General features: G+C 47.3%; 1 protein-coding gene across 21 annotated transcripts; it reads right to left on the reverse strand.

The window, feature by feature from the left end:
- Nucleotides 1-37: 37 nt before the first annotated feature.
- On the reverse strand, nt 38-16282 carry Trnau1ap (tRNA selenocysteine 1 associated protein 1). 21 transcript variants are annotated; one of them, XR_015620061.1, is made up of 10 exons: nt 16111-16282; nt 15206-15303; nt 12827-12926; nt 12104-12156; nt 8856-8987; nt 6880-6999; nt 4464-4580; nt 2317-2479; nt 2101-2134; nt 38-263 (listed from the first exon to the last, which is right to left on the reverse strand). XR_015620061.1 is itself a non-coding variant. In XM_087550969.1 (9 exons), the coding sequence occupies exons 1-9, from the start codon at nt 16135-16137 to the stop codon at nt 236-238; spliced, it is 777 nt and encodes a 258-aa protein (XP_087407095.1). In that variant the 5' UTR covers nt 16138-16282; the 3' UTR covers nt 38-235.
- Nucleotides 16283-16301: the final 19 nt, after the last annotated feature.

Below are 16301 nucleotides of genomic sequence, written 5' to 3' on the forward strand. Positions count from 1 at the left end.
CCACCCATGGCTTCTCCACAGCTGAAGTGGCTCACAATTCAGGAAATGGTAATTTATTAAAACATTATACATCACTTTCAAAAAGATAAAAGATTCACAATAAAAAGCATCTGTGCTCTGTCCTGGCTACATCATGGCGGGGATCTCTGATGACACGGTATCCAGGGGCTGCCAGTGACAGTCCATCAGTGCATCGTACAGTTCCTCACTCTGTTCCATGAACTCCTTGTTGGCCTCAGTCACATCCAGCTGTGGCGCAGGGTCTGGAGGGAGAGACCATAAGGGCTGAGGGTTCAGAAAGATGAAGAGCATTGGGATTTGGAGTTTGAAGGCTGCTGTTTCTCCTTCCATTCTGTAATTGTGTTCTTAATATCCTGTCCTCCAACTTAAAACAGGGATTGGGAGCTAGAGGTTAAGAGCACTGACTTCTTCCAGAAGTTCTGAGTTTAATTCCCAGCAGCCACATGGTGGCTCACAATCATTTGTAGGGGGACCCAAGGCCCTCTTCTGGCACATCTACAATGCGTTCATACATAAACCAGAAGATAAAATGACAGTTGGGCTTGGAAAACATTTAAGTTAAATCCAAAGTACCACCTTAAGAATTGGGAACCTAGTCCTGTCTCAGAAATCCCACATTTTCTTTATTTTTTTTTCCCCCTTGGGGACCGAACCTGGGGCCTTGAGCTTACTAGGCAAGCGCTCTACCACTGAGCTAAATCCCCAACCCGAAATCCCACATTTTCAAGGTGTGGTGGGGCCCCTATAACCTCATTCCTTGGGAGGTGGGAGCACATGGGTCATGAGTTTAAACTCAGCTTGATATATTGAGAATGAAAAAAAATAAAACCAATACCAGACCTTTGGGTTTTGAGACAGGGTCTGTAGTCTTTTTTTTTTTTAACCCTCCACCCCCCAGGGTCTGTAGTCTTAAACTCAATTCTATCTCAGCCTGGAGGTTCTGTAGGGCCACCAGGCCAAGCTGAGCTGCTTTCCACCCCCACCTCTCCCAAGTTTCCTGGCACCAAGTAGTGTGCTTGGCTGTGGATCCCACTGTGTTTAAATAAAGACTTGTACTGCAGACTTGTACTGCCCCCGACACCTGGTCTTTCTTCTGATACAAAGTATGTAATCCAAGTTTAGCTGTGCTTTAAGGAAAATGGCTGGGTGTGGTGGCTCAGGCCTGTAATCCCAGCATTTGGGAGTAGAAGGAGGAACCAGAAGTTCAAGGTCGTTCATAACTATAGTGAAAGCCAGCTTGATAGAGCCTGATACTCAAACCAAAACAAAGGCTGTGGGGTTAGGGTGATTTCTAGTGAATTTCAGTAACCCTGGAACTTACTTCCCAGGGCTTTTGAGCTTATAATGCTTAGTGGGAAAGATGTCGAAACTGCATAGACTGGAGGGATGTAACTCAGAGTCGAGAACTTCCCTAGCACAACAGGGGCCTTAAGTTCCATGCCCAGTACTAAAAAAACAAACTGAAAAATAGAAAAATTAACCTTACAAACTGGTAAACAGTAGGGGCTGGAGAGATGGCTCAGTGGATAAGAGCACTGGCTGCTCCTCCAGACATCCTGAGTTCAATTCCTAGCACCCACTCTGTGGCTCACAACTGTAAGTAAAGGCAGTTCTGGGAGGACCATCATATAGACATACATACACAAAACACCAAAGCACAGGAAACGCAGAAAACCAACCAACCAAAACCCAACAGATACAAAGTAACAGCGTTACTGTTAAAGAGACAGCGGTGGGTGGGGCCAACAGCTCGGAAAGAGTGGGCTCCTAGGAGTGGCCCTCCTTTCTCTTAACACTACATGGCTGCAATCATGGGCGCCTACTTCCATTAGAAGCACACTCATCCAAGCCCACGCACACATCTTTAATCCCAGCACTCTGGAGGCAGAGGCAGGTGGATCTCTGAGTTCAAAAGCAGTTTGGTCTACAGAGTTCTGGAACAGCCAGGCCGATAGGAACTCTGTCTGGAAAAAACAACAACAAAAAGCAAAGCACACACATCCGTGGTGTCTCTCAGGAGTCTGCTAAGGCCCTGGCTGGTACTTGTGTCAGTTGACAGAGACATGCAGGGACTCTTACCTTCCAGTGCATCATCCCCAACCTCTTCATATGTCTGTGAAAAGAGGAGAGGACGGGTGAGAAACCTGAGAAAATCCTGGCTAGCTTTCCACAAGTGGAACTGGGTCAATCTCGCCCACCCTACTTTTTCAAAGCTCAAGCCCAGGAACAATTTTCAGTGGAGAATGATGGTTCCTGGAGGTGAAATGAGACCCAAGGGTTGCCAGACATGGTTACCTGCATGGTGCTCTGGGTATAGCCATACTGAGGGTAGCTGTAGCTGTAGCTGCCAGTGTTCTGGTCATAGCCCCACTGGGCATAGTAGTTCTGGTACTGCTGGTAATACTGGTTGTAGCTGTAACTGTACATCTGGCTGTACTCAACTGGCTTTACACGGCTCCTTACATAAAACAAAACCAGAAGTAAGAGGACATTTCCCTTGACCGGGGACTGTAGGAGCTCTGGGAGGGTCCACGCCTACTGTCCTGCACACTCCCTATCCCGTCCCTGCCATACAGATGGGGACACAGAGTGTTTTAAGTGACTGGTCCAGGGCCACATGACTAAGGAATAAACTCAGGCAGTCTGCCTGCAGAGCCCAGGCTCTTAGGCTGAAGGCCTTTCTTGGCTTGATTGACTGCCTTGTCAGGACTTTTTTCCCCCCAAAATCCTTTAAAAAAAAATTGTTTATGTATTTTGCATACATGGATGTTCTGCATTGGATTCAGTATTGAGAGCTGTAAACTGCCGTGTGGGTGCTCAGAACTGAACTCAGGACCTCTGGAAGAGCAGTCAGTGCTCTTAACCGCTGAGCCATCTCTCCAGCCCCTTTCTCAAGATCTTGGGAGACTCTTTTCTTTGACAGTTGCAAAAACTCAGGAAAACACAGCATAAAAATGTCTGGTTTAGCCAGGCAGTGGTGACACACCACCTTTAATCCCAGCACTCGGGAGGCAGAGTTTGAGGACAGACTCATTCTGGTCTACAGAATGAGTTCCAAGATAGACAAGGCTACACTACACAGAGGCTAAAAACAAAAAATAAAAACATAAATTCAAGTTCTGGGTTTAAGATGATTCAACATGGATTTCCAACTACAGACCGTGAGATCACCTGCCCTGCTTTGAAGCAGTCTTACTGTTTCTGCAGGAATGCTAACTGTGGTGGAGCTGAATACAGTCGTGCATGTGCTGAGCAATGCTCTACCTGGAGCTCTCTCCCCCTCCCCCAGCTGCCTTATTTGATGGTTACTTGGGATTTGGTGTGCCGGGATTCATGCAATAGAGGTGTTATTTACCCTTCCCACACACCAGGGAGAAAGCTGAATGTCTGCACAGCTTGGATCAGATGACAGATGGCTCAGTGGATAAAGACACATAAGCCTGACAGCCCACACACAGAACAAAGAACCCGCTCCACACAGCTGACCTCTGACCTGTGCACATCTTGTGGGCACACACATACTATAGGATAAGTAAAATAACTTAAAAATTTTTTTTTCCAGTTCTTTTTTTCGGAGCTGGGGACCGAACCCAGGGCCTTGCGCTTCCTAGGCAAGCGCTCTACCACTGAGCTAAATCCCCAACCCCAACTTAAAATGTCTTAAAAACTAAGAAACTCAGCCAGCTGTGGTTAATGCCAGCCCTTGGAAGGCAGGGGCAGGGCTAAACAGTAAGGCCACCTCGATAAAAAGGAATAAAGTCCAGTGATTTGCCTGAGGCCAACTGCAGGACTAGGGCTACACTTTAATTCGAACGTTCCTTTCTTCTTCAGATCCTGTAACTAACACCATTCCCAACCGAAGACAGGAGGCCATGTCTGCAAAGGACCCACTGCTCTCAAAGACAGGAAAGCCATGTATGGAGAAACTTCAGAAGCAGGCCCATTACCATCTAACAGAAAACCTCAGGAACACAGTGCAGCTCAAGCGAATGACAATGGGTTTGCACTCACGAATTTGAGCTTAGAGTGCCCTGTGACACCAAAAGCACGCAGGAGCCAGAGGCCCACTCCTCCAGCTGCCGGCTGCCGGCTGCCCTGAGAAATCACTTCTCCTCAGCACTGGGGGCTTGGCTATGCTAACCAGGCCACAGAGGAAGCTGTGAGCATGAGCTGAGAGCACCAGGCAGGACAAAGGCAGCAACAGTGAGACTGTGCACTTTTAAGCTTTTTAGGGAAGGGGCTCAGCTACTGCTAGGTAAACCCAGATGCTGGTTACTGCAGCATCCAGCTCTAGACAGGATGCCCTCTGCAGCCTGCAGGCAGATGGCCCCACCTGCTGAGTGCGGGGCGGGTGACCCACTAGTCACCATTTTGACCCCTCCTCTATGAATCTGCTGATTTCTACCACTGTGTTGACAGAAGCGGAGGTTCCTCTTCCTCACCTGGGCTCCTTGTGTCTCCTTCAGGCTCTCTCCAGGGCCTGCCAATCCTTATCCTGAGGGCTTGAGGGCACCTCCCCAGGGGTGGGCACGGATTACTAACAACAGTGTTCAGTGTGGCTGGCACAAATAGGACAAATTAGAAGTTTGCAGATGGGTCTTTGTTTTTGTTTATAGCTATATTGCCAGAGTCTAATTACAGAACAAACAAGAATGTACCAGAAACAGCCAAAATGATGGACAACAGAGGAATCGTTGGTCAGAACTTATAAAGGACTATGCTGCAGTAGATAGAAATAAATTCATAGTCAGGATACTCAGTGGAGAGAATGCTTAGCCCTGTGAGGTCTAATACCCAAATACCCACTGCCCCCAAACAGTAAATAAAATCATTCATACAAGGGTACGACTACATGGAAAAGTGTGTACATGAAGTAAACTAAGAAAAAAAGGAATATGTATTATTTATGAAATTTAAAATGGAATGCAAGGCTCTGGGTTTGAACCCCAGAGTTACAAGTAATAAATCCTACCACATTTAATCGACTTATATGTAGCATATAATCTTGGAAGGGCATTGAGAGATAATCACTTTTGACATTTACAGTTTGCTTGTCTGTCCCACAGGGTTTTACAGTGCTGTCCTGGAGTCTGTCTGACTGTCCCACTCACCCGAGTATCAGAATTACAGATGTGTGGCACTGTCACTACAGCCAATTCAGAATAATGAAATGGGGACTTTAAAGACTTTTGTAGGGGTTGGGGATTTAGCTCAGTGGTAGAGCACTTGCCTAGCAAGTGCAAGGCCCTGGGTTTGGTCCCCAGCTCAGAAAAAAAAAAAAAAAAAAAAAAAAAGTTAAAGACTTTTGTAGGGCTGGGGAGATGGCTCAGCAGTTAAGAGCACTGACCACTCTACAGAAGTCCTGAGTTCAATTCCCAGCAACCACATGGTGGCTCACAACCATCTGTAATGAGATCTGATGCCCTCTTCTGGTGTGTCTGAAGACAGTTAAAGTATACTTATATATAAGAAAATAAATCTTTTTTTTTTTTTCCGGGGCTGGGGACCGAACCCAGGACCTTGCGCCTCCTAGGCAAGCGCTCTACCACTGAGCCAAATCACCAACCCCTAAAATAAATCTTTAAAAAAAAAAAAGGGACTTATATGTGTATGTGTGTTTCTGTGTAGAGATGTATTAAGGGCAGAAGAGAATATTAGATCCCCCTGGAGCTAAAGTCATAGGTGCTGTGAACAGACCAAAGTGGGTGTTGGAGATTAACTTAGTCCTCTGGAAGAATCTCTCTCCAGATCTGTAACTTCCTTTAAAAACTGTCTTTCTTTGTTGGGTCTCCTGGCCCATACTTTTAATCTGATCACTCCAGAGGGAGAGGTAGACCATTATCTATGAGTTTGAGGGTAGCCTGTTCTACACAGCAAGATCTAGGCCAGCCAGGGCCACCTAGTGAGACTCTGTAGAACATTCAAGTCTCTGTTACTTCAACAGGACCATGTGGAAGGTCTACCCTGAAGTTTGGCTGGCCTTGTTCATGTTGGTAAAGATATCTCAGCCTTGTTCCTTCTGCCAGTAGTAGGGGTATCACTTAGTTCCTAGCTATAGGGCTGTCCTGTGCACTGCAGCAGCACCCTAACTATGACCTCCTAGATGCCACTAGCACTGTTACAATGTCGCAAAATATTTTCAGATGCCAGTGCCTCCTATGAGTGAAATCTCTACCTGCTGGAAGTGCTGAAAGATAAGAAATGTCACTCAGGGGTCAGGTGTGGTGGCACACACCTTAAATGCCAGCACTTGGAGGCAGAGGCAGGCAGGTCTCTGTGAACCTACCTACCTGGCATGTCAAGTTAACAGTGAGGCGCAGTATTTCAGTATTTCAGCGGTTTATAATTCTTTTTTAAAAATAATTTGTTTATATTTATTTTATATGCACTGATGTTTTGCCTGCATGTATGTCTGCAGGAAAGTGTTGGAGCCTCTGGAACTAGAGTTATAGATAGGTGTAAGCTGCTATTGTGGATGCTGGTTAAGTGAACCTGTGACCTCTTAGAGAGCAGCCAGTGCTCTTAACTGCTGAGTCATCACTGCTGCCTCACCTGTTTAGAATTCTTAGCCAGTCATTCCCACTGCAACAGACCCTAACAGGAACTTTAAAAGAAAAATGTCCTTTCTCCCTCATTCTACCTAATTCTATAGATACGTCAGGACACAGAACCAAACTGCATTCCCCTGTTCCTGCCCTCAATGTCTGACCACCTAGCTCTAACTTCCAGGGGTGTGCGGCTACACTAGTTCATCCCCCACGCCCAGCCCAACCAAAGATAACTGTGACCGCCGCCTTGCTATAGCCTGGCATCCCACATATTCTGTCCTGACTCAGCCTGTGCTCTCTGCGGACTCACGCTTTGGGGATGGCCACACTCAGCCGCACAGGCTTGCACCCCAGTCCCACTGCTCCCTGGCACTCCGTCAAGGCTCGCTTCTGCTCCAACTCATCTGTGAATTTCACAAAGCCATAGCCCCTGGAGGGAGAGAGACCAACACACCACTTAGATCACAAAGGGATGAAGCCTGAGGAGAAGCACGGACAAGAGGGGTGGGAAAAGAGGTGGGCTGGAGCATGAAGGAGAAAGGGCTGGAAAGGTAGAGGGAGTCCCATCAAACAGAGCACAGAGGAATCAGCTTCAGACACAGTACGATCCTGACACAGTGAGAAGCCCTTCTTTCAGTCTAGCTCTCCATTCTCCTCCTTTTCCTCCACAGCATCACCCAGTGCTCCTTTCCAAACAGGAGCATCCCTCCCAAATCACAGCAGTGTAGCTGTGGAGACAGGTGACGTCAGCCTGCAGACTTCCCACTTTCTGCGGTGTGGTGCTAGGCACGTGGGAAAGGGCTTTCGGACAGACCTGGTTCCTGCGCTCCGGAGGTCAGACTTTACTCAGAGACTGTTCATGACACACATAGTGAGTGAGCAGCCTACTATGTGCTTCAGTTAGTGAGCAGGCACCATGTGCTGGTGAGGTGCTGAGGACATTCTCAGTATCTCACCACATGGCGCACCGACCCGAACTGAGGAGCAGCCTTAAACTTCAGAGAGGTCTGAAAGCTTTGACAAAGTCACACACAACAAAAGCAGGCCTTAACTCTAGGTTGCACTCCCGAACCCTGAGAGAGTAAGGACTACATTAATGAAGAATCAGCCTTTTAGCTGCTGCTGGTGGCACATGCCTGTAATTCTAGTACTGAGGAAGCTGAGCATGTAGAATTGTGAGTTCAAGGCCAGTTACGCCCACATGGAAGAAAATTGGGGGAGCCAGGCCTGTGGCTGTGGTTTTGTGGCAGGGCTCACACTCTCTGGCTTAGCACACTAAGTACCTGGGTGCAGCTCTGAGTACTGAAATGCAGAAAGAATGAGCCGTTCTTAGAATGGGACGCATGACTGGGTTCAAGTCTATGCACAGTAAAGAAAAAAAATCCTCCCTCCCTTCCTCCCTTCCTTCCTGGAGTTGGGAAATCAAACTCAGGACCTTGTCCACACTAAGCAAGCTCCCTAACTGAACTACACCCTAGCTTTTGGAGTGTTTTTATTATTATTTTTTAAGACATGGTTTCTCTAGTGTGGTCCTTACACTCAGGCTTCCCTGGGACTTACTCTGCAGTTTAGGGCCACCATCTTTATTTTTCTGAGATGAGATGGTTTTGCTAAGTTGCCCAGGCTGGCCTTAAGATCACTGTGCAGCATACAAAGACCCCAGATTTGCAATCTGTCTGCTTGGTTTGACTTTCCTTGTTTTATACTTTTAAGGTAGGTTCTTGCTATGTAGTTTAAGCTGGCTTCAGTTCAAAATGCTTCCACACTCCAATGACAGGTCTCTCCATTTTAAAATAGAGAGCTCCCTTTTCCTTCTTTTTTCTTTTTCTTTTTGAAGGGTTGTATTAAAAAAGAGTTTCATGTAGCTCAGGGTGGCCTTGAACTCACTAAATATTCAAAGATGGATGGCTTTGACTTTCCGATCCTCCACTTCCCAAGTGCTGGGAATACAGGTGTGCACTGCCACACAAGGCTGAACTATATTTTTAACTACGCAGAAAGCCTTAGTAACAGAGAGAAGTACAGCAACAAATAGTTTATATTACTTCCCTACTCCTATGTCAACCATATAAGAACCACTATTAGATTGCCTCAGTTGCTGGAAACCACTCGGACTATCGGTAACTGTCCACAGTCCTGGCCAGAGAGGGAGCTAGGTTCAAACCAGGTTGCCTGGCTCAAGGGCTTGCACTCTGAACTACCACCCTCCCTGGTGTCTCTACAATACTCCCCCAGGGGATAAGAAGACAGAATGAAGAGGAACAGAAATAGCAGGTAAGGCCTTACTTAGACACGCCTGTCTGGTCCAAAACCACCTTGCCTCCCCGGCAGGAGGGGTAGACTTTGACAAAGAACTCATACAGCATGCCATCGTCCACGTCTGGGGTCAGGTCCCCCACAAACAGGGAGTACTCAGGGCTGAGAGGAGAGAAGAGGCAGCAAAAAGTCAAACCCTGCTGTCACTGTCTGAAATCTCCTCTCTCCATTTCTCTTTAAGACAAAAAGTTTTGCTATGGAGTCCAGGCTGGCCTCAAACTCCCAGCAATCCTCTGCCAAAGCTTCCTGAGCACTGAAATTGAGAGACAGGCACATACTGCCATTGGCAAAGGAGTTATGGAAATAGTACCATGCCCTGAATTTTCCAGACACCACGCAAAACTTGTCTGACTTTAAGCATCAAGAGCTCTGTGACTTTAAGGTCAGCCTGGTCTATAGAGCAAGTTCTAGAAGCAGACCAACCTCTATGAGTTCTAGGCCAGCCAGGATCGAAACCTGTCTTAAAAAAAAAAAAAAAAAGCTAGCAAGCGAGAGCAAGAGAGAATGATCAGACAAAGGGACAGATCAGAGCCATATGCAAAGATTTTAAAAAACACTAAACATGTTAAATGTAATGATAAAAGACCCTTATCTCCTGAAGAACTAAAACATAGTCAAGATGAAATGCTCAAACTCTGTTGGAACATGGGCAGCAAACTTTTTCTAGAAATGTTTACAAATGTATTTAGTTCGAGATTCAGTTTTTGATTTGTGCTACCATATACCAGGTCTTATTTTAGCATTTCAAACATGATACATATTCTTTGTATAAAATTAGAATAGCCAGGGTAGCACAAAAAAAAAATTTGAAAAGCCAAAATAAATAGATAAAACAAGACAAAAACAAAGAAGAAAAAATTCACAAAGAAAAATAAAATTAGTGGCCAGGTATGGTAGCTATGGTAGCCCATGCCCAGGGAGAGAGGCAGGAGGATCCACAAGTTCAAGGTCTACTTCTGCTGTAGAGTAAGTTCACAGCTGGCCTTGGCTCTGTGGACATAAGTGGTGGGAACGGCTCTACAGGAGCAATGCGCTCTCTTATTCCTGAACCATCTCTCTAGCCCAGTGTCTGCCTTTTGAAACAGTCTCATATAGATCAGGCTAGCCTCAAACTCCATATTTGCTTAGGATGACTTAGACCATCTGATTTACCTGCCTCCACCTTCCATGTGCCAGGATTCCAGGCATGTCTCTGCCGTTTTATTGGTGCTGGGCTGTGAACACAGGGCTCCCTGCATAGACACTCTGCCTAATGAGCTACATCCCCCTTGCCCTGGCATTTCTTTTGAACTTACAAAACCAATGTGAACCATCATATTTCATTTCTGCTATTTTTCCTTCTCATATATTGCCCAAACTGGGTGCGGTGGATGCTATCTGTAAATCTCAGGCTACAGTAGGAGTCTGAGGTCAGCCTAGGCAACACAGACATATTGCTGACGCCATGATGTCAGGTCTAGAGCATGACTTGTGAGTAAATGAACGTGTTATAATGACCCACATTCTACTGTCAGGTTACTGGCTTTCCTCTCAACATTTCCCAGTGCATACATGTTTTAATGAGCACTTGTGAGGCTGCTCCTTGCACACGACCACGAATGCATTCTGAAGACTGGAACTCTGCCGGGGCAACCCACTCTCCTGCAGAGCCAATGGACCGAAACCTCGGAAAGCTTCTGCGACACTGTCTTAAGTGTCTGAACACCGTTTACCTAAGGAGCACAACCCGATTTTATCTCTGAGTGACAGCCTAGTTATATGGCCCTGGCTAGCTTAGAACTTGCTACGTAGACTACAATGACCCCCAACCTGCCATCTTCCTCTTGTCTCTACCTCCCGAGTGCTGAAGCAGGGCTGGCAAGGTGCCACCATGCCTAACCACAGTGCTGTCTTTGGAGGCTGTGATGGGGCTGAAGCCTGTTATTGCACTGTAGTTACCATAGGTTGTGATGGGGCTGAAGGTCTGTGACACAGGCAGGGCTGCTTCCAATGTGAAAACACAAAAGGACTGCCGAGTCGAGCCTGGACTGTCAAACCCTAACTGTAGATAAACACTCCCAGATAGTCACTGGAAGTGCACATTGTTACTGTAAGTGGATCCCCACTGAATAAAACCTCAAAACCTGAAAACAGGATGGGAAGCTGAGGAGAGGACCAGGGAGAGGATATGGCCTTGCCAGGCATGGCGGCACACATCCGCAGTCTAAGGAGGATTGGTGAGGTGTCTGAGCATCCTCGTGAATAGATCAGTGTGGGCTACAGAACGAGGCCCTGTCTCAATAAAACAGAAAAAATGCCAGGGGGCAGTACTGCACACTTTTAATCCAAGAACTTGAGAAGCAGAGGCAGGCAGGTCTCTAAATATGAGGCTAGCTTGGTCTACAGTGTGAGTTCTAGGACTGCCTGGGCTACAGAGAAACCCTTTTTCAAAAAACAATAAACAAACAAACAGCGGAGGTGAGGATAGCCTTTGCCTTCTGTAATGGTTCAAACAAGAAAGGCACCCCCATAGGTACCTTTGACTGCTTAGTCTCAGTGAGTGGAACTCTCTGACAGGATTAGAAGGACCAGGAGGTGTGACCTTGTTAGCAGAAGTGTGTCACTGGGGGTGGGCTTCGAAAGCCTATGCTAAATCCAGTGTTTCTTTCTACTCAGTTACTCTCAACTACTCTCCAGCGGTGCCTGCCGCCATGCTCCCTGCCATGGTGATGGACTAAACCTCTGAAGCTCTACGGACGGCCCCAGCTACAGCTAAATGCTTGCTTGGCTTTATAGTTACGTTGGTCATAGTGCTCTCGTCACAGAAATAGAACAATGACTGAGACACTTTCCATGCACCGAGTGCTGGGTTCAGTCAGCAGCACTGTGCACCTCTAACTCGTACCATCCGGGGGCACACATATCAATCCCAGCACGTGGGAGGCAGACGGAAGCGGAGGGTTAGAGTTTAAGGTCATCCTTGAATACATAGGGAGCCTGAGGCCAGTTTGGAATACATGAGACTGCGACCTGTGCCATCCACAGATGGAAAAACATTGCCTTGACACCATGGAGGCCAGGGAGTAGGAGAGTGTCCTTCAGAAAGCGGCAAATTATAGCAAGTTGAACTCTCCACTGTCCTTTGGCAGTAATTGGCACAGTGACAATGTGCCTTGTGACTTGTGCCTGTCTAGACACATACTGAGGCTTGACCTACATTGGAGGAGCTCCTTACTTACCTGTTGTCTGGCTGTTTCCCGTAAGTGGCATAATTCAGTTTAAAACGTTTTGCCTGGAAATTTAAAAACACATGGACAAACTAAAACAGAGAAGGATCTTTCAAAAGCCAAACAATATTTGAAGAAAACTGAAGCAGATTACCTTGGCCAAAACATCTCCCCCTCTCTAAGCCTCAGCTTTCCTCCTGTATAAAATGAAGGGATGCACAGTTGACCGTTAAGGGCACTGCCAGCTCCATGGCTCTATGAGCGTGTGCCAGCTGGTATAGCTGTAAGCTAAGTAACTGTGGGAAGAGCAGAATGTAACCCTCTTGAGATGTGTCCTTGCTGTGACCAGCCTGTTCCAGATTCTCAATCAGGCAAAAGCCCTAGAGTCTTGGCTGGGGATTGAACCCAGGGTCTTGGGCATGCTAAGCAGATACTCTGCCATTGAGTACATGGCAGTACGGTTTTTGAGTCTTCTGTCATAGGAAAGGGCCTGGGTTTTGGAGGCAAGCGGTCTCCTGTCTGAATCTTGGCCCTGCCACTTACTACCTGTATTACTTTCAGTAAGTCACCTCACCGCCCTGAGCTTGTTTCCTGGGCAATCAAAGATAACAGCACCTCTTGTGCGGGTGGCAAAGGGATTAAATGAAATGCAGTGTGCACCCCATGGCATTCACTATGTGGTAGTAATTAAAGCCAACAAAAATGGCAAGGCCATCATCATCCAAGTGTCCTTACAGGTGTGGCTCCCGGAAGGGGTTTCCCATTAATTTTATGCAAACACTTCTCGGCTGTGGCCAAGTCTGCGAATTCCACAAAGCAGTAGCCAGCTGGGATTCTGGAAGCAAGCAGAGAAAGAGCGATAAGGACGCCCAGGTACATTTTGGCCTAAAGAGAGAAAAAATGGTTTCTCTCTCTCCCTCCATCCCTCCCTCCTTCCTCCTCTCCTCTCCTTTCCTGTTAAGACAGGATCTTACTATATAGCTCTGGCTGTCCTGGAATTCACTATGTAGACCAGGCTGGCTTCTAGCTCACAGAGATTCACCCGCCCCTGCCTTCCAAGTGCTGAGACAACAGGCGTGCACCCCACCACCCTGCTTTTAAAGTGGTTTTCAAAAACTGTTGTTGTTGTTGTTTTTTTTCTGATAGAACCACACTATTTTTATTCCACTCCATATTCCAGATCAGAAATAACTTCAAGTACAAGGACAGTGAATCTGGCCAGTCCTTGATTTCATAACCACATATTATGTATATGTCACATTACCTGTGACAAAATCCTCCCAAAAACCCTTAATGTTACCCACTCAACCCTTCAGATCCTTTGCCTAGCTTACAAGAAATTAAGAATAGCCCCAGAGAAAATACCAGAATAAATTAATCAAGAAGGTAATGATTTTTATCTACTTAAAAGGCTTATATTACGCTGGGCAGTGGTGGTGGTACACACCTTCGATTCCAGCATTCAAGAGGCAGAGGCAGGGAGAGCTATAAATTCCAGACCAAGTTCCCAGTTACAGACTGAGTTCCAGGACAGCCAAAGAACCCTGTCTGGAAAGCCAAACAAAACAAAAGAAAGTCTACATTAAGGCATCTGCCTAGTATACAAAAGGCCGCAGGTTCTATGTTCAGTTTAAGGGGCATGGGTGTCCTGGGAAAAGGAAAAGGTTGGCTTTTGTATGTTAAAAGTCAGGAGCTCACGACGAAGGCTGGCACCTGCCTGCACTCAAAATACTTTAGATTCTAAAGTTTAAAAGGTGAGGCTAGAGGACTGCCTCCAGTTCGATCAATGCCAGTCCTGGATGTGTAGTGAATTCGAGGCCAGTCTACGCTATAAAATAAGACCCTGTCTTTCACATTATTTTGTTTGAGACAGGTTCTCACTATGGAGTCCTGGCTGTCTCAGAATTCAATATGTACACTGCACTAGCATTGAACTCACAGAGATCTACCTCAAACTTCTGCCTCCAGAGTGCTGGGATTAAAGGCATGTCCTACCATGTCCAGATCTTCTTAAACTTCTTTAATGTCTGTATTAATTATTTGAGAGATCTTTGCTTTTTTGAGACAGGGTCTCACCATATTAGTTCTGGCTTGTTGTGGTGTCCCAATGTCGGGGTTAAGGGCACGCACGCACCACCACCCAGCAATTACTTGTTTCCAACTCAGGTTAACAGGCTTGAGGTAAGTGCTGGTACCTGCTGGGTCACCTCACTGTCTTCCCCAAACCTTGTACTTCTGAATGCTCTTAATTTCTTGGGGAAAAAGGGGTGAGGGGGACTGTGTGTGTGAGTGATTGCACATACTCAGAACTCTATAAAGGAGCTATGGTTCAGCTAGAGATATGGTTGAGCAATTATGAGTTTTATACTGCTCTTCCAAGGGACGTCAGTTCAATATCCAGCAACCACAGAGGGGCACGTCAAGAATTTGACACCTTGGCCTTATGGGCACCTGCACTCTTGCATAACCCCTCCCCCCCACATACATACAGAATCAAATGTAATCAAATGTAAAACTAAACCTTAAAAAAAAGGGGGGGGGGCTGGGGATTTAGCTCAGTGGTAGAGCGCTTGCCTAGCAAGCACAAGGCCCTGGGTTCGGTCCCCAGCTCCGAAAAAAAGAAAAGAAAAGGAAAAAAAAAAAAAAAAAAAAAGAGCCAGGATTGCTGGCACACCTAGTGGTTGTGGCACTTGCAAGGCAGAGGCAGGGTTGTGTCATAAGATCGAGGTCAGCCTATGGTGACTACAGGAAGACTTTGTTTCAAAGTAAAATAAAACAAAATATAAATGAAACACAAAGGTAACTTACCAAAGATCACACCAATTCCCCCCCCCCCCCCCCGGAGCTGGGGACCGAACCCAGGGCCTTGCGCTTGCTAGGCAAGCGCTCACACCAATTTTCAAAACCAGCATCCTGCCTCAAATCACTGACACCTGAAATACTCAACACCTCTGCTCAGTAAGCCACCCTCCATGCTTCCTTTTTATAATTCTGTGTGATCACTACTACTAGGGATGGCGAGAAGCCCTTCCTCCCGCCACGTTTATTCCCTTGAACGACAGCAGCAGTGGGCTCTACTAATCAAGCACCGGAAAGAGAAAAAGGGAGGTGTACCCAGTGAGGCGGTTTCGGATAATTTTGACACTCATCACGGTCTCCCCCATGGTGGCAAAGGCTCTAGAGATGAAGTTCTCATCCATGTAGGGTTCCAGCTGCATAAAAACCAGAGCAGAGAGGCTCAGGCCCACGGCCAGGAGCCCCAAAAGTGGTTGAGCCCCTCCCACTCTGTTCAGGACACTTTCCACTGCACTACAGAGCCAAGCTTTCTACCCAGAAGGGAGCAGGGTTCCAACCAACTCCTTTACTTCAAATCACTCCCCTAGCTGGGAGGCGTGGCACGCACCCGTAATCCCAGCACTAGGGAGGCAGTGGCAGGTAGATCCCTGAGTTTGAGGTCTACAGAATGAGTTCTAGGACAGACAGAACTATGCGAGGGACCCCATCTCAAAACAACAACAACAAAAGAAAAACCAAAATAGTTTCCCATTATAGAATTCCCTGTGCTTCCGGCCCTAGACACACAGGGCCCCCTCAATCCTTAGGATTCCTCCGACTCCTTCCCCCCAAATCTCCTCCCCCCCCCAAACTGGAAAGGGAGATTCCAGAACCTGTAACTCATAGATTCAGCATCTGAGGAATCTTCATTCTGATGCCCACACTCCGCTTTCAAAGCCTGGGTGACCAGGCCTCGCTAGGAAGCCCAAGCTGGCCTAGAACTCACTTATGGAGTCTCGAACTCACTTATGGAGTATTGTGTTGGTCCTCCTGCCTCTGCCTCGCCAAGTGCAGGGATTAAGGCATGGACCACCACAACCTGCCTGGCTTCCCTCTGTCCCCAAAACCCTTCCTGTTCACCGCCACCCTCCAGGGATCTGAAGGTCCTTCGCCCTCAGTCCTTTCCTTCTCCTAGGACTCGAGACCCTCTTATTCTCCTCAGAGCAGGGGCGGCCCTCACTCACGTCTCCCATCCAGAGGCTGGCCGCCATCCCGCACCCGGTCGGGGACCGTGCGGGCCTGTGGCCCGCAACCGCGCCAGCCTGCGCAGCCGAGCCCGCCGGGAGTCTGCGCCTGAGGCACCTCCTGCGTACACGCTGCCTCGGCGGCCAGACGCGCCGATCCGGGTTTTCCTCTGACCTGTCAGCAGCTTCCG

Source organism: Rattus norvegicus, chromosome 5 (genome assembly GCF_021556685.1).
Source record: "Rattus norvegicus strain SHRSP/BbbUtx chromosome 5, alternate assembly SHRSP_T2T, whole genome shotgun sequence".
NCBI classification, from domain to species: Eukaryota; Metazoa; Chordata; class Mammalia; order Rodentia; family Muridae; genus Rattus; species Rattus norvegicus.